Source organism: Sylvia atricapilla, chromosome Z (genome assembly GCF_009819655.1).
Source record: "Sylvia atricapilla isolate bSylAtr1 chromosome Z, bSylAtr1.pri, whole genome shotgun sequence".
NCBI classification, from domain to species: Eukaryota; Metazoa; Chordata; class Aves; order Passeriformes; family Sylviidae; genus Sylvia; species Sylvia atricapilla.
This window is the reverse complement of record NC_089174.1, coordinates 75,506,297-75,524,476: the sequence shown is the minus strand read 5'-3', so window position 1 is coordinate 75,524,476 and position 18,180 is coordinate 75,506,297. Positions and strand designations below refer to the sequence as shown.

The window sequence follows — 18,180 nt, the reverse complement described above, 5'->3', positions numbered from 1 at the left end:
AAATAGAACACTTGTGCTCCAATTGTCTGAAGCTCTTAAGTGGTGTAGGGTGTGCTTGCTTGTATTATTTCAAGGTCTTGTATTTTGCAAACAATTTGCCAGGATGAACTATGCCAGTCTATGATCAGAGATTTGGATGGACAGTAAGGAAACTTGTAACAGCTGCTAGTGTTGCACAAATCTTTATTCTTCCTTTTTCTCAGAGTAATGTGTCATCCATCCCTGTCCCTCATATCCTGTTCTTCCAATTTTCTTTTGTATGCATTTTCTTTATTTATTTTTTAATTTTTTTTTTCTTTTCTAGGTTTGGGTGGGTTCAGTCACAGAAATAACTGTTGATGACCTCTGTGCAGAAGACAAGGACTCCTCACCATCAGAACTGGTGTATTCCGTTACTCCACCTAGCAATGGGTACTTGGCTCTGAAGTCTTCTCCAAACAAGAGTATCCTTACTTTTACCCAGGCTCATATAATTAAAGGGCAGCTGGTATTCATACACCATGGTATGTGATTTCAAAAATACCACATCTGATACCAGAATACTGCTCCTATTCAGTATATTTATGTTTGTAATCCATTAAAGATCCCATTGTAATGTCATAAAGATCTCAGAACACTGGTTATGTGAAGTGTTAGACACTGGTTATACATTATCTCAGAAACTAAACAAGAAAGGGTCTGACATGAACTTAAATGTGTGCTCACTGGGAAACTTCCGTGTTCTTGAGGTTCATTAGATAGCAGCCTTCTTCTGAAAGCAGTTTTGCAGTAGGGAACATTTCCATGCACCCTTCAGGAGTAGGAATTCCATTTTTTTACTATTGTGATTGAAAATTTCCTGAAGCCTTTCTGTCTTGCTACAGTGCAGAGCTGTTCATGGACCAACAGTTTCACAGATACCTGCCATAGTGCAGCAATGGATGATGAAGTTATGGTTCATCTGTGTTATGTTAGTGTCTCTTAAATGTTGTAAAAAAATTAAACTTTAAACATTAACTCTTTCTCCTGTTGTCCAGAGCTAGAGATTGGGCTTTTTGTGCATTTGAGAGAATGTGTGGGTAATAAAAGGAGTCAGGGCAGCTTGGTGTGTCCTTGAGTGGCAGTGGTGGGAAGCCGCAGGAATGAACTTCCCAGTGGGGTTCCAGGCAGAAGAGGTAGGGTTTTCATAAGGTGATAGCTGCCTGTTTCCTGCTCCAGCTGTATTACTATGTTACCTCAGTTTAAAGAAGAGAGGAGTTGCTACAGAAGGAATAAACCATTATTTTGGGCTGGAGACAGAAGAGATACTCTGCTCTTCTGTCAGTCCTGAGGCAGGATGGAATTCCAGTGCGCGCTTGGGTGCAGCAGTCACTTCAGATTTGTGCTGTGTTTTCACGAGGTAGAAGTACTCTGCCTTGTGATGCAGTGTCTTGTAAAGTACATACGTGTTGCTGAAATTGCTTTACAAGCAGCTGCTGGTGAGCTGTAAGTATCCTGCTCAAATAATTTGGTCAGGAAAGAAAGGTCAAGAACATGAAAAAAGTGAGCCAAACTATTTAAATTATTCCAAAGACCACTTTGACGTGTAAAAAGCCCTATGATGGTAGGACATAAGTGGTAAGAGTGGTAAGTCTCAGTGTGAGGAAATAATGCACTCTGTGTTCTAGAAAGGGTATATGCACATCTATGGTCTTACAGAGTGAATCTTTATTAATCAAAATGAAAAGAACAGAAAATTTTATTTTCCAGTGAGTAAATTTGTAACACAAAACTACCCAGGTTGTGTGTCAGGCCTTGCAGCACTGTGGCTCTGCCATCTACTCAACCTTGCCGTCTCCAGTGCTTCACAAAGTGCTCTGGTTATTTTGCTTCTTTGCATTTCTCAGTCAGCTATTTTCTTCCCTCCTTCATCTTGACCTCTTGCTGGAAATGTAATTGTTACTCCCATCTCATTGCCCCCAGCCTTGACCTGGGGCCTTTCCTTATGTTGCTGTTTTTCAGCTTTTTATCCTTTTTTCTCTTAGTTTCCTCTATTCCTTGTCATCAGTCTTAGATGTGCTGGCTTCATTATTTCCTCTTGGAAGTATCCTCATCTACTCTTCAACTGATTTGAGCCCTATCCAAAGGGAAGAGCAGCATATTCTTGGCTGAGACAGCTCTTCCATCCTCTGGATACTCCTCATGGCACTACACATTTTTTACAACTGTACATGGCAATGACTCTCCATCCTCAGTGTCTTTTTTACTGCCAATGAAAGTACTACCATACTTTGCTTTTATGCCTCTAAATTAGACCTCAGAATTTTCCCTTCACATTGCTCAGCCTTATGAGTTACATTATGCTGCTTATTCTATGCTGTGAGTTGCAAATCTTCCTCTTTGCTCTCATGTTGTCCCCTTGAATTTTTTGTTTGTTTCCTCCATAATCCCTGATTGTTCTGTCACCAGCATAAATGCAAAACTAGAACATGCCTTTCTTTTCTGTATCCCTCTTTCGGCATAAGAATTCCTTATGTTTTTCACTGTTGCTTCACTCTAGAATGCTCCCCTCTTGCTTTTGCAGTATGGGCCCTACCCTTAAACCCTAACTGTTTTTCTTAGGGCAGTAATGAATTGAACTCTCATTGATTCTGAAGTCTTTGTGTCTTCTCAATGCAACTTTTACAGATTCTCTTTCTGGTATCCTTTTAATCACCTCTGATCAGATACATCTTAAAAAAATAATTGTGATAAAATGATAAATGCTCTCCCCAAGTGGAACTTCGAGATGCAGTTCTGTTCTGACCGCTGATGACAAAATGTTTGTGTCAACTGAGCAGTTGACCTGCCTTAGCCAAAAAAGCAAGTGAGGCTGAGTAAGCAGGCTTGTTTGGGTTTTTTTCAACTTAGGAGACTCCTAGATGCTTTTTTGAATAAACAACTGGTTCTTTTTTATCAGGAGAATACATCAGAAAAAAAAATATAAAACCAAAATTACCAGATCTTCAAGAGCTGCTTCAGCTGCCTCGCTAATATAAGAGCATTTCTTAGGTGCATTGTTAACTATAATCTCAGAACCTCCATTTTAATCTTCTGGTATGTTAATTTATAGTTAAGCAAGGTATGATGATCTTTACATGGAAGTATGTGGTACTCTCTGACTTTCAGTATCTATATTCTTGTAGCAGTATCTTGTGGCTAAATTGAGCAAAGAAAATAGAAGAGCATGGTAATTCTTTGCAACAGTTAATGTTTCACTTTTTTTTGTCTTTTTACCTAATTGGACACCATGGGAGACCTCTGCTTAAAAGCAGGCTGTAAGTTCTGAGACGTGTATTTTTACAGGAATCCACTCAGACTCCTGAAGATATTTTGCTATTGATTGTGCCAAAGTACATACAGGTCCTAAGATTAAAGGGTAAAATGTGTATTTATTATGAGTACACACAACCTCTGAAATAGTTTAAGCTGTGACAACATACCTTCTTCATCAAAGCTGAAGTGCAGCGAAGAGGCTAAGGAAACAAACCGAGAGTTTATTCAAATCTTTAAATGTAAAACAAAATGAAAGAACATTCTAGTTACTTTTCTCCCTAAATTCCTTCTTTGCCGAAATGTGAATGCCTAGGTGCTTTGGACCCTCCTAAGACATAAATGGACTTGGAAATCTGGGAGACGTTGTCTTCCCACATTTCACTTGATTTCAGCTCCACTGAGTCAGAGAAGAAAGATAAGAAGGGGGCACTCTTGCTGATTAACATCTAAGGGGTGTCTGGCCTTCACTGAAAACAACAGCCAGTAGTTCTTTTTGGTGAATGTGTTAATTGCATTAACAATTTATTTAATTCTAATTAAGATACAAGGGCCCTGATGAAAAGTTGCTTTCAGGATGATTTTGGATATATTGCCAAGGAAACTTCCTGTCTGCCATTCCAGGAGTCACTTCAGCAGTCACACTGACACCACCCAAGACTTTGATTGTTGAGGCAGAACCCCTTTCACATCTAGTGGCTCCAGTGAGCCCTGCTTGACTGTCTGCATACCCAACAGTCACACTGTCAGACAAGGTTTCCTCACTGACTTGACCTCAGGTTTCCCTTAGCAGAATCTCAAGTGCCTGTATCCTTAAAATAATTTAATTACTGTGCAACAACAGAATAACAGCTCTGGCTGGGGGCCCTTGACAGGGGACCCTGACCAAAAGACTTTGCAATCTAAGTCCCGAAAGTCTGGCTTCATCAGCTCCTGCCATGTCTCTTGAGTGTTGGTCCACTGGCAGCAGGTCCCTGTGCCCTTTGTTAAACAAAGGGTCGGAAGTTCAGGGCCTCTTTCCTCAGGCTCCTGCCACCCAGAGCTCAGCCTGCAGCTCCACTGCAGCTGCACCCAGAGCTACATGCAGTGAATGTATGCCTCAACAGTATTTCACTGTTAGGTGTCCAGTGTATGTTTGTGTTTTGTGTGACAGAATAATACAAAAATAAATTTATGATTTTGATTTCCACAGGAGCAATGTCTGGAGGCTTCAGCTTTGAGGTGACAGATGGTTTGAACTTTGCACCCCGACAGATTTTTAGCATCACAGCTCAGATGCTGGTCATTAGCCTTGAAGTGAAAGGGCTCAGAGTCTTTCCAGGTCTGTTTTTTGAGATTATCATGATTTTTCCACTTGAAAACACTGCCAATATAGAGTTATTTGTCAGATACTTAACTGATTAAACTATGGAAAACTGTAGCTGGGAACATTTGTGTGTGTTTTGTAAAAAAGGGTTAATTCTTTCTCAAACAGCATGCTGCTCTTGAGCTTTGTAGTCCTTAACTTTTTGATATGTGCATGCTTGCAGTCCTAGAAACTGGCAGTGAAATGTTCAAGTACGCTGTGATAATAACACTGCCTGCCTAAGATCTGGAGATTTCCTATTCAGGTTTGTTTAAAATCTCTGTAGTCCATTCAAATATTTAGAGATGTCTTAGGTGGTTGTAAAAGTGCCTTGCAAAAGCAATAGAGGAGTGAGGCTTGTGTCCTTGAGATTCTGAATAACACGTGTAAGTTTTCCCGATTGCTAGTCTACTTTTCTTTTGTTTAAAATGAGTTATAGACAGCAGCACAGACTCATTGAGGAATCAGAAAGACTGAAAATTTTGATTCGTATTTGTGCATTTGTAGCTAGTTGGTTCAGCAGCTGAGTATTTTTTTAATGAAATGATTCCATTGAAGGAGTTGATGTGCTAAGAGGTCTCACCAGAGCCATTTACTCCTTTGCACTGGTAAGAGTAATCCCTCATTGAGTTAGGAATATAACATTTATTGCAGGATTAAAGGAGAAATGAAGATTAGTTTTCTCTCAGCAATATCTTGCATCACACTTTTGTTTGTGCTGCCTTTTATATTTTCCCCTCTGAATGTGATTTGTAGAATCAGAGAGATACTAAGAGCTGGACAAGTTCTAGAGGTTGTAATCTGTACCTTGATTTATTAATTGGATATGGAAGAGGAGTACTTTATCGTCTTAAACTTCCTGAATATAGGTTGCATAAACAAAGGTTTGTAACAAAAGCTGCTTAAATACAGGCAACAAAAAATGAGATTGTAGCAGCATGATCTTCTAATTCAGTCAATATAAATGGGATTCACATAAATCCACTTACAAAGCTTATTAACCTGCAGTTTGGTGTGTAAGGTTGCCTTGGGCACAGGGATTTACTGGAATTCTATCTTAAGCCAATGATAATTGTAAGAAAATTTGCCTAATACTTCCATAGAAGGCAAAGTCTCTATGCTGTCAATCAGCTCCTCAGTTTATAAAATACAGTGTTTCTTTCAGCACTGCAAACTGTATTCATCCAAGATTGCCGTTTTTTTCCTGAATTCTCACTTACTTTGGGTTAACAAAATTCCTTTAAGATGTTATAAAGTGTTACTAGCTTTTTTACGTGTTCTCTGTATGGTATTTTTTAGAGACATTCTGGAGTTGTATGGCTTTCAACTGTACTTTGCCATCATGAAATTACTATTACAAGAATGAGGGTGCCAAGTGGTTAATGTATATAAAAACAACAGCCAGTGTCCTGTTAAATTTTCTAGCAGAACTAAAAAAGGTTAATTTTGAGCCAGCCTGAGAAATCGTCTCTCTGGGGTAGTAAAAATTGAATCTATTGTGAAGAATTTACCATGTCCTCATAGTGGGTGTAAACTATTCTCTAAAGCATACTGTTCTGCAATTTTATATGAGCATGAATTGCTGTCTTCTTTTGTGTTGGGTATACCAGATATGTTTATAAAATTTATAGATTTTCTTTTGTTTTAACAGAACCTTGTTTAATTCAGTATACTCAGACTGCTAGATATATTAGCTTTTTCTGCTTTATGCTAGGTGTGTGCAATAGGAGGATTTACTTCTTCAGAAAGGCTCAAACAAGAAATGAGCTGAGTTTCTCTGAGGACAGTAAGCCTGACTTGTAGTTAATTGGAAGCAGAGCTGTCTAATCAGTCTGTGGATGAGATGATTCATAACTGTTCAGCAGTTACAGGGAGAATGCTCATGCCAAACAGAGGATTTCCCAAGTCTTAAATGTAGGCCATAAAAATGCGTAACAAAATTATTAGGCACCAACATTATGCTCTTGGACTCTACTTGAATCAATTAGCTTGGCTCAACTCGGTGTCACCTGTTCTTGTGTGTCTTCCTCTTCCCTCTGTTCTTGTCCACTGTGTTTGGATGGGGTTTTTGTGGTTGGGAACACATAGGCACTGATCTCACTTCATTTTCCTTCACCCAGTCTGCTGGCTGGCAAATAACCCTCTCCCTGTTGAGGTGTCAGACCAGAGAACTACTGTGGGTGCCAAGGAAGGTTTCAACTCTCAGGTCAGAAGTGGGTGAAGGAGGTTATGTTTGGGGGAGAATGCCATTTTACAGAAGAGCACGATAGACTTTGTGTCTCTAGACTGTATTTCAGCTTGTGGTGTTCAGTGAGTGAGGTCAGGTCTGTTAGGAATCAAGGGGGTTTTGTGACAGATGTCCTTGTTCCCCATGGCCCTGCTCTGTGATGGCGGTGGTGTGATATCCTGGTATGGTCATGAAAGATTGGAGCAGTAACTTCCATCATTACCATGTGACCATGTTTTAAAGTTATTCTGTCCTACTCTCTTAAGGCAATAAGGCCTGGTTTGCGTAACTAGCATGATTTTGATAAATAACTGCATTTGCAGATTTATGTGGTCTGATTAACTGTTGTGCTAAATTGTACATTCTTGACCACATCTGCTGTATGCACAAGGTCGTGGTTCCCTCTCTCCCTGTCACAGAAAAAAGGGGAAAAAAGGGAGAGGAAGAGGCAGGAGACATCTTGAATTAGATATTGTCTGAGAGCATTTTTCTCCATCTGAGAGACTTCTTCACTTTTCAAAACAGTATGGACACAGAGAGACATGGGAAGGTAAAAATGGGAAAACAAGCAGGGGCAGAAGATTATAACTCTGTTTCAAAGCAGTTGTTACTTGAACCAGAGCACAAGCAGGTATGAACAAGCAGACTCCTGGTGTTAATAATGGCTTTCAAAGCATCCTTATTCTTCACTGTCCTTACCATATTTTTTTTCTTCTGGATATTATAGCATGCATATATATATATTTGTGTAATGCTTTATTTGAGATGGATTGATAATTCAGACTTCAAGTATATTTACTACCACATACTATTGGAAATTATGTACTGAAAGCTATATAACCTTGCTGCTCAAGGAGAAGTGAAAATCTGAAAATAGAGAAGTGGGGATACAGTGGAAGTAATATGATGGGAATCTTGCTTCTCTAAAATTATCATTGAACATAAATTTTAGTTTGCTGATTGTGGACTTCGAAACTGCATCAAAAAGAAGCAGATTTTTTTTTTCTTTTAGGGAGTTACTGGCTTTTAGGAAATTACTTCCCTAGCTGTGTCAAAAACTGTCTTGGTTTGACCATTGCCAGAAAGCTCTTTATAATCTTTATGCCAGAAGGTAGTAACCTTAGTAAGGCTAGTGTGGTGCTATGTATTAAAAGGATTTTGTTACCACTCAGTCTCCATCGATCTTAATAAATAGTATATTATTTCAGTTTGGTCTGTTATTTTTGTTCTGTGCTGTTTTTCTAGTTTTTTTTTTAATTCAGTACTTATGTTTTAATTTTATTTAATGAAAATCCTATTTCATATTGATAAGCATACTTTTGTTAATTATTGATTTTGGTATATGAATTTGCTAGAAACTTTGCCACATTGAGGCTTCTCTCAGTCAAATCACCTATTGTCTTCTGTGGCAACTGGGAATGCCAAAAACATTGGAGTTTGAATTTGGTTCTATATATGTGATGCAGAAACAGAACTTTTTATATGTGCTTTATTCTATAATTTGGGTAGTTTTTGCGGAAGCCACTATTTAACAATTACATGTGCTGAAGAGAACTGCATTTTTTGCATTTTTTGAACAAGGGTACATCCTACTAATGGGCTTTCTGTTTGAAAAAGCTGTGGAAGGGTTGTAACCAGAAGGCAACTAGAAAAAGAGTAACCCTGCTGATCCTATAAAATGTTATTAAAATGCTAAATAGAAGACCTCCATGAGAGTGTGAGTTGTGCATGCAAAACTTTGACTCCTGGAAAAAAATGCTGTTGTAAATCTTCTTCCTGTACTTGATATTTTTTAGGTTCCAGGAAACCTATTTCACAACATTATCTGAAAGCTGTAACCAATGATGTGACCAATGCAGGAAACAGAACTATAACTTTTGTGGTTGTAACTTCCCCAAAACTTGGAAGGCTGATCAGAGTAGATTCTGATGGTATTACTCAGGAAATCTTCAGTTTTACACAGTCTATGGTAAGCATTTCATTTATTCACAACTAGTTGAGAGGTAGTTTGTTACTTCAGAGGGCATCTTAGTTGCTCATTCTTCATGTGATCCATTTATATTTGTTAAGTAACTAGGCATATGTGACCCATCAGTGCAATCACCCAGATTTGCTGTGTCATTAAATATCTGGCGTCTAGTAATGAACACAAGAGGAGCCATTGTTCCCCTCTGCTTGGATACTAGGAGGGTCTTGGCAATTCTCACTGTTTTGCTTGAAACACTGTAAAGAAGAGCTGTCCTGGTGCCATTAACCAGCAGTCAGAGGTTGGAAGCTTTTAGTTTTTGACAGAAGGAGCAGAAAAGTCCAAGTATCAGATTCATTTCAGCTGTACACAGTCCTCATGGGTGTCCCCAAGATGACTTTTACTGACTGAATTGGCTGTGGTACTAAGTGTTTCAAGTATCTTAACTGTGATACATGTTCTCTTACTGAATAACTAAAATGTGGCAGCTTATGTAACTTGACGGAAAAATTATTTTGCAATAGGAATTGTCTCTGTGCAGAATCTGAATATAACTATCTTCAGCATGCATTAAGGTATTCTCAGAAAATTGAAGTGAGGGAAATAAAAGGGGTCAGTCTTCTGACTTTGCTCATGGGAAAACATACGTTTACAGATTTTAAATGTAGCTATTTGAGTTAGGATATGAAGGAATAAGGAAATCTATTGGCCAGAATTTGAAGCTTGGGCAGAAAAACCTAGAAAAAGGACTGACATTTTTATTTGTTGTCATCCAACTTTGAAACAACCTGACTAAAGACAGTTGTAGAATGGGTCTCCACCTGGATTTTATAAAACAAGATGAACAGAGAATGGTTCTTATAAAAAACATGTTGTAATGACATTATGTTATTGGTCTTGTTTAAAAGTTGGCTGAGTTTTGTCTTGTTTTATGAAAGAGATGAATTGTGTAATGACACTGTACCATTCTGATCCCAAAATGTGTGAATATCATATGAAACAACTAAGCATGTTAGAAAATATTTCAGCTGAGGTTTTGAAGTGTCACTCTTTTGCCTGTGGATATGACCATTATGTGTGCTTATTGGACAGTACCATGTTCAGAACATGTCACTTATTCTCTGTGGCTTTAGTTTTTACTAATGTGTAGCTAACTTTCCTTTTAACTTTGTGTAAGGAAATAATCTGTATGCTTTTCTTGTCTGTTGGAGATATTTCTACTGGCCATTTTTATTTCAAACAAGTAAAGCTTAATGACTTCTTGCAGGTGGAATTCAAATATCCAAACAAGCTTGCTATTTATTCTGGTAGAGAATGAGATACAAGAGAGAGAAAAGGGATCCTAAATAAACTTTCAGTCCACTGTGTTGTAATCACAGGGAGTTAAATATGAGTGAAGAAAATTGCATTTATGTTACAAAGATTGTACATTTTCCGTGTAACAGAGGCTAAGCATTTAATGTCTGTTGCGTAATAAGTTTGTAAAACTGATTTGAATTGAAAAAAAATTTGCACTAGTGTATGTCTGTGGGTTTCCATTGACTTAATTCTGTGTTGAGGAACTTGAAATTTCACTTTGGAAGAGTAGTTACTCGTTTTGCTGGGGTGCTGAACTCTTCCGTAAGCCCTGCAGTTTATTGCTTTGTTCCAAAGGGAAAAAAAATCCCAAAAGAAACAAATTACTATTGCATTCCAAGACATTTTTCTTGAACAGATATTGTTCAGCTGATATAAGAAAACTATTTGCACATTAAACACTCTTGAGTAACACAAGAGTTTTTCAACATAATGTTTGTTTCTTGTTTTTCTCTGCAGTACTTTCTGTGATATCACAGAAGTCTTTTCATCTTGCAGCAAGCATTATATAGAGTTGTTGCAGAGGTAAACACAGAAATCCTCACCAATCCCATTCTGTTCTTGATCCAGATTTAGAATAGATTTGCAGTCAAAAAAAAGTCAGAACAACCAACCAATTAATATCGATACTAAACACCACTCAATTTAAAGGACATGTACTGTGCCTGTATTTGTTACAAAAATTTGCTGTCCTCAGCTTGAATTCCTAGAGAGATTTTGGAAAGTTACCTAGAACTAACATATTCTTTTGCTATTAATTTCTTTTTGTTTGTCCTACCTATGGTATTATGAATTGAATTGGTATAGGGAAAGCAGAAACCTGGAGATGTGCATGAAGAATTTTATCACATTAGTTTAAATTTTTTAGAGAATATTAGGATGGTTTTGAGGCTGCAGAGAAAACTGACCTTGAAAGCCCAATTTGTGTAGTGATCTCAGTGGGGGTTGTTGTGGTAATTTCAGGATTCAATCTCTTTGTATTCACACCTCAGATTCTCTAATGCTAAAATGCTCCATCTGTGACAACAGCAGGGGGGATTTTTTTTTCTTTTTTCACATATTTCAAGTATATGTGATAGAAATGTGTACTAATGAGTTCCCTTCAAGGTGTTTGCAGGGTGTGAGGAGTGTGTTAAAATAGTAAATGAAAAACCAGCACCATCTCAGACGGGGATCTCTCTAGCAATTACAAGCTAACATGTGCAATGTGCAGGTCAGGTCAGTGGTTGCCTGGGAGCTTGCCAAGGATTTAATAGGTGTAACTGTCATCTCTCCAGGCCAGTGAATTAATTATCAAGCAGGCCAGACACTGAATCTACTGGATAAGATTCAGTAAGTGTTCCAGTCTTGCTGTCATTAGGAATTCTATTATGTTTGCAATGTATTATAGTATTGATCTAAAAAATCAGATATAGTTCCAGCTGATGAGAAATAATCTGAAAATACTGCCTTTTGCTTTGGGGTCTAAAGGGATAAATGGTTTTATCTTGTATGTGCATTTGTTTCTCTGGAGATTTACTGCAGTATCTTGTAATACTTTGAAGCTTGATTACTCACAGTGGACTGATTAGATTCCTTGAGGATGATGATCTGCAAGGTCAGTGCAGGCAGGGATAGGGGAAACCAGATTCTTTCCTGTTTTTTAGGAATCCCCATCTTGCTGTGATGTAGAAATTTTCCGCTATGTAGTTCCATCAACTTTTTGCTTATAAATGAGAGTAAATATCAGTGATCATTACACTTCCTTCTGGTTTTCTTAGTCTCTTACCAAGTATCTTTTGCTATTTGCAGGAAATTACTGCATCAAAGTCCTTCTCCAGCCTTTCATATGCTTTTTCAAGACAAGTAATCCTGTCCTGCTAGTGTCCTTACAAAGAAAACTCTAGACATATGATAGTCTGATTTACTAAAAATACAGTCAATCTGAGCTCATGATCACCATTACCATTGCTAGTTTGAGGTAGTTTCTCAGTATTATATATCTCTCTGCTCTTCATGTAAGGCTTTCACTAAGCATTCATGCCCAGTAACATTTCACTTACTTTCAGGTGTTTATCTGGCAACACAGAATCCATCTTAAGAGAAATGCAAAGAGTTTCTCTTAAGAGAAATCTGTGTACATACAGGCTGAACTGATGGGCTGAGGCCAGTGGTGTGAGGGTCAACAAGGGCCAGGGCTGGGTCCTGCCCTTGGCTCACAACAGCCCCAGGCAGGGCCACAGGCTGGGACAGAGGGGCTGGAAAGGACCTGGGGGTGCTGGTGACAGTGACTGAACAGGAGCCAGGCTGTGCCCAGGGGGCCAAGAAGGCCAATGGCATCCTGGCCTGGGTCAGCAATGGTGTGGGCAGCAGGAGCAGGGCAGGGATTGTCCCCCTGTGCTGGGCACTGCTGAGGCCACACCTCGAGTGCTGTGTCCAGTTCTGGGCCCTCACTGCAAGACAGACACTGAGGGGCTGGAGAGAGTCCAGAGAAGGGCAATGGAGCTGGGGAAGGGTCTGGAGCAGCAGTCCTGTGAGGAGCAGCTGAGGGAGCTGGGGGTGTTTGTCCTGGAGAAATGGAGGCTCAGGGGAGACCTTATCACTCTTTACAACTGACTGAAAGGAGGTCATGGCCAGATGGGTGTTGGCCTCTTTGTCCAAGTAACAAACAGTAGGATGAGAGGACATGGCTTAATCTGTGCCTTAGGTAAGACACCTTTCTTCATGCAAAACATGGCCGGATATTGAACCAGACTGCCCAGAAAAGTGATTGAATCACCAACCTGGATATTTTAAAAGACATGTAGGTATGGCCTTTGGGACATAGTTTAGTGGTGGACTTGGCAGTGCTGAAGTAACAGTTGGGTTTGATCTTACAGGTCTTTTGCAACCTAAACAATTCTATGATTCTTTGTACTCTGTGCATGGACTAAGGTACAAACGTCTCGTAGAACAATGTTCTCAAGATATTTTTCTGTCCTTAACACTCCTCTGGTTATAATCACCTTCCTCTTACATGTATGTCTTCTCTTTACTGGGGACAGGTTGATGAAGGTGTGATCATGTATGAACACTTACATGCTGAGTCAGCTGACTGGAGTGCAGAAGATTTCTTTACATTTACTGTCTCCTCTCCACCATCAGCTCTGGATATCCAGATGTTCCATGTTGTCATTTCATATGAAATTGACAGGCATGATCAGAATAGTCGTCTTCTAGCAAATACAGGTAAAAATGCTTCACTGTTTGGCCTCAAAATTGTTTTGAATCTGTCAGAGGTCCATTGAAGAATGGAGAAAAACCAAAAATTTCTTTCTCTTCAGTAAGCAGTGACCATAATGCTTCTGAGACACAGAGTACTGTAGGGTAGTGACTTGGAAAGCTGTGTTCATGGCGCCCTTAGAAATAAGATAGCTACATATGTTTGATGCTTCCTACTGCTGTAGAAGATGTTTTTTTTTCTATGATGGCAGATTAAAAACACTACCAGATACTGGTATTTCTTTTATCTTAGTATATGCATCAGTCAAAATCTTGTCCCTTATATCTGATTGTATTTTAAAAGTAGTGATACTGTGTTTTTATCTGTGTACATATGGAACTCCAGGATACCACAAAGGAAATTTTTTGAGCATCATCAATGTTTGATATGTAGTTTCTGAAACAGTGCAACTATAAAATGTTCTATTTCTAAGATTGTCTTTTCATTTCTGCCAGGTGCCATAGTCCAGGAGGGAGGTAGAGTAATAATCAACAAAACAAATTTAGATGCTTCAAACCTATTGGTTAAGCTACCTGATGTACAGCGCTCCATGTATGAAGTCTGGTATCAGGTTCTGTCTTTACCTCAACACGGCATGATTGTTGTTGGAGAACGAAACATTACTAAAGAAAAGCCTAACTTCTCCCAGTATGTACTGGACAAATTTGGAATGATGTACATACATGATAATTCTGAATCTCTAAATGACAATTTCACTTTTGCTGTTTGGTTAAATCTAAAGAGTAAGCCTGCTACAAAGCCCCATAGTGAAGTTTTAGAGGAGATGTTTAGTATCACTATTCTCCCAGTGAATGATCAATCTCCAGAACTGAAGACTAAAAGGCTGCACTTGAAAGTCTTGCAAGGAGATGTGTCAATGCTGGGGGCAGAGAATCTGAAAGTTGAAGACTTGGATAATGCCCCAGCTGAGCTGAAATACACCATTGTTAGCAGCCCCAATAACGGTTACTTAGCATTGAAAAGCAATCTCAGTGTCTCTATAAAAGACTTCACACAAGCTGATGTTGACTGTGGTAAAGTCTGGTTTGTACAGGATGGAAGTTCATCTTCTGGGGTTTTTTATTTCAGTGTGACTGATGGTAAACATCGCCCTTTATACAAACTGTTCAGTCTTGAAGTCATACCGATTGCACTTGTTCTAGTCAACCTTACCAATGTCGCACTGCCACAGGGCCAGACATCTGTCACTATTACTGATGTTCAGCTTTCAGCTGTCACAAATGGAAAAAGCACTACTATCATGTATGAAATAACTCAGCCACTCAAATATGGGCACCTCATGATTGGAAATGAGCAGGTTACTAAATTTGAGCAGGCAGATTTGTACTCGGGAAGGCTCTCTTACCACCTGACAAATCTCACTGCTTCCACTGAGGTACTGGAGTTTATGCTTTTTACTGCAGAAGGCAATCTAACAGGACAAGTGCTGAACATCACAACAGAGCCTTTAGTACAAATTGTATCTGACCTGCAAATTTCAAATCAAGCAGCTTATAAATTTGGAAGCAGTGACCTGGATGCTTCTGAGCTAGCCAATTTGACAAACAGTAATCCTAGATTTGAAGTGATAGTTCCCCCCTCTTACGGAAGGATTGTAAAGAAATTATTTGTGAACGATGCAGTGTTGGAAGATATTCAGGTGTTCACCCAGGCTGACATTGATAGCGGTGTTCTGCTGCTAGACATAGACACAAATATGACGGGAATTGATCTGTTGAATGACTCATTTACATTTATACTCAGGGCAGATGCTGTGCAGCCTGCTATTGGCTGTTTTCAGTATTCCATTGTACCACACAGTCCTCCACTTGTGCTGGGTTTAACAACAGAAGTGCCTTTTGTAACCAGCACAACCATTTTTGAGGCTCATTCTACCTCAAAGGATGATCCACTAGTCTCCTCACAGAATAAAAAGCCTGCAGTAACACCACAGAAGACTGAAGCAACTATGTGGCCTGGGCAGAATCACTGGCAAAGCCTATATGGGGAAGGTCCATTGCTGAATCAGGCTGTGGGAACAAGTGTATCTGTGGAGCTGAAGACTACAAACCACGTTAATGCTAGGAGTCCCAGAGAGCAGGCAGGTGAAAGCAACCCTTGGTACATCATTATCCCCCTGGTCCTGGTGTCTGTGCTACTCATTGTTGCTGTTACTTCTGTGTGCATTTTGTTAATGTGTCAGAAGAAAGAGAAGACAAAACCTTTAGTCAAAAGTCAAACAGATGCAATCCTCAGTAGTGCAGATCAATGTCTGGAACGGAGCTTGACTGTGCCCACTGTCACAGTGACTCCTCTCCTGAAGGGGACTGAGAGAAGTACATTTGTGGCAGTAAAACATGAGCAGCTGCTTCCTACAGTGGTTTCTCCCACTAGAGAAAAGTATCTGAAAAACAGCTTTTTAAATCTTGATCCTGAGATGATCCAGTATTGTCGAAAGACAAACCCAACTTTGAAGCGCAGTCAGTACTGGGTATAGTTACACCAGTTTCAGTGATGCTAATTGATGTAGTATGGAAAAGTGAATATATATTGTTGACATGTAATTTGTTCTTTCTTACACTCATTTGTTATAAAGGTCAAATGATTCATTGTGTGTTAGATGAAATTTAAATACGTGTGAAATAATCATCATCATCATCCTACTAATTACAGTGGCCATAATAGAAGATTTGCAGTTGCTATGTCAGCAAAATTCTCACTTAATTCGCTGGGGAATTTGGCCTCATGGATTTTGAGTGCACCCCATGTATGCAGTGTTTTTTTCCCATGACAGGTAAAATAGAAAGCTCTGTCATGGTTTAGATATTTTTAATAGAATGATTGGGATTCTTTTTATGAAAAGCTAATTTTGCTATAAAGGTCTTTTATTCCTTCTGGATCACTACTTGTCTTTGAAGAACTTCAGATTATTTCAATAATTTTTCCATGGTGCTTATTTCAATAATGTAATTTTGATCTGAAGGTGATTCAGAGGCCAGTACTGAAGAAACAAAACTGAATATTTTGACAGGTCACTGAACTGGATATCTAGAATTCAATTCAGCAACAACAGTACAGCAGTGAATAAGGATTCTGGTAGAATACTGTGAGATGTTCTTTGTTCTTTTGGTTTCTTAGTTCCTTATTTGATACTGAACTCTAGCCTTTAGTGTCTGAAAACTGGTAAAATACATCCTTTACCTCTATTTCACATGGCAAAAACTGAGTATCTGTCAGTCAGTCTGTCTGCTTAATTACCTTTATGCTTAGAGTATGTCTGGATGTGCATAAAATTTCCTGCTCCTGAAAAAAGGGGTAAATTCTGCTTTCAGTGAAGCAAACACAGCTTTCTTTTGAGTCTATGTATCAAGCAGATGGCAGTAGAATCAAGTCCTACACTGCATGCTGTCATGTGTCGTGGAGCTACTGACAGAAACAGTCCTGCAAGGTAGAATGTATGCTCTTCTGAAATTTCACTGTTTACCCTTCATGTTCCAGAATGCTGAACAAATATGCCTTATACACTACTAGCAGGTACTATGTACTCCAACTTTGCTCTGGTGATAAAATGTGCAATAATTTCTGTGCAAAGGGAATATGTCACTATTTTTGGAAATCGAAGCTCAGTAGTGATGTGGTCTCCAGTTAAGGCCCAATTTTATTTCCACTGAGAACAAATAATACAATTCCAGTTGACTACAAAAAATGAACTGACTTCAATGAAATAGTGCTGTTATCATAACCAGTCTCCTATTAACAGTGAATTTCTCATCTATTTTTTGCCTTTAAATTGCTACAGCTTCCATCCAGTCTCTTTATAAAAACAGTGTTCTTAGCAGTCTCAGCACTCAGTAAAACTGGAATACCATTTTTATTTAAACCTAATTTTATTTAGGTACTGCCGTTTTCATTTTTATTGAACAGAATTACTGACCTCAAGATCCTTGGTGCTATTCATTTCACTCTACTTTGGTTTGGATGATTTTTTAAATTGTTAATGATTAAGTGTGTTCCTGTCATTTATAGATTGCAGTTATGGGAAATTTTCACCCACAAGCAGGGCCAGGTGTAATCTGTGCTTACTGCTGTGTTCTGGGTGCTGAACACAGGAGCAGTGTGAGTAGTCCTCATCTTCCCCACCTCTGCCATGGGCAGACATATTGTGGTGCATTTTTTAGAGCCTACTTCAAGAAGAGTAGTCATGTCAGTGGAAAATATACGAGCCACATCTTCAGCTGGTCAAGTTATTAGAGCACTAGAAACTAAAGGTTCTAGTTCACCCTTAAGTTCAAACTAAAATGTATTAGAACCTTGTTACACAGTTTTTACATTTGTCACTACTGTATTTTCCCTGGTGCCAATGTATGAGTTCAAGTGTGAGATCAGTGTATAGGGCTCTGGGTGTTCAGGTGTCTCAGGTGGACCACTGTAGATCTGTGTGATGGACCTGTTCTGCCTTCCCAAAGGAGATTTCTGGGACTGTTTGGAGTGGCTCTGAGCCAGAGAGGTGGTGTTGCCAGGCACCACAGGGACAGTCTTGCCCCCTTTGTGGAGGTACAGCTGTACATCTCTTGCCATTTCCTGGGACCCCTTCTACCAACACCAAGCAGACATCAGCTTCCTCCGGATCCCAGCTGTCAGATGCAGCCTGCCTCCAACACCTGCTAGACAGTAGCAGCAACCTGATCACTTTACACCTTCTCCAGGCCACACTCCAAGGAGGAGTAAAGAATCTCAACTATTTCTTGACACATGAAGAAGCCTGCTTCACATTT

At 39.2% G+C, this 18,180-nt stretch overlaps 1 protein-coding gene across 1 annotated transcript in view; it reads left to right on the top strand.

The window, feature by feature from the left end:
- LOC136373589 (chondroitin sulfate proteoglycan 4-like) overlaps window positions 1-17,052 on the top strand; it is a 28,831-nt gene extending 11,779 nt beyond the window's left edge. The window contains exons 5-9 of the mRNA XM_066338507.1: window positions 305-503; window positions 4,463-4,591; window positions 8,639-8,811; window positions 13,188-13,371; window positions 13,861-17,052. Coding sequence (XP_066194604.1) covers window positions 305-503; window positions 4,463-4,591; window positions 8,639-8,811; window positions 13,188-13,371; window positions 13,861-15,902 — 2,727 coding nt within the window. The 3' untranslated portion in view covers window positions 15,903-17,052. The remainder of the gene's footprint in view (window positions 1-304; window positions 504-4,462; window positions 4,592-8,638; window positions 8,812-13,187; window positions 13,372-13,860) is intronic.
- Window positions 17,053-18,180: the final 1,128 nt, after the last annotated feature.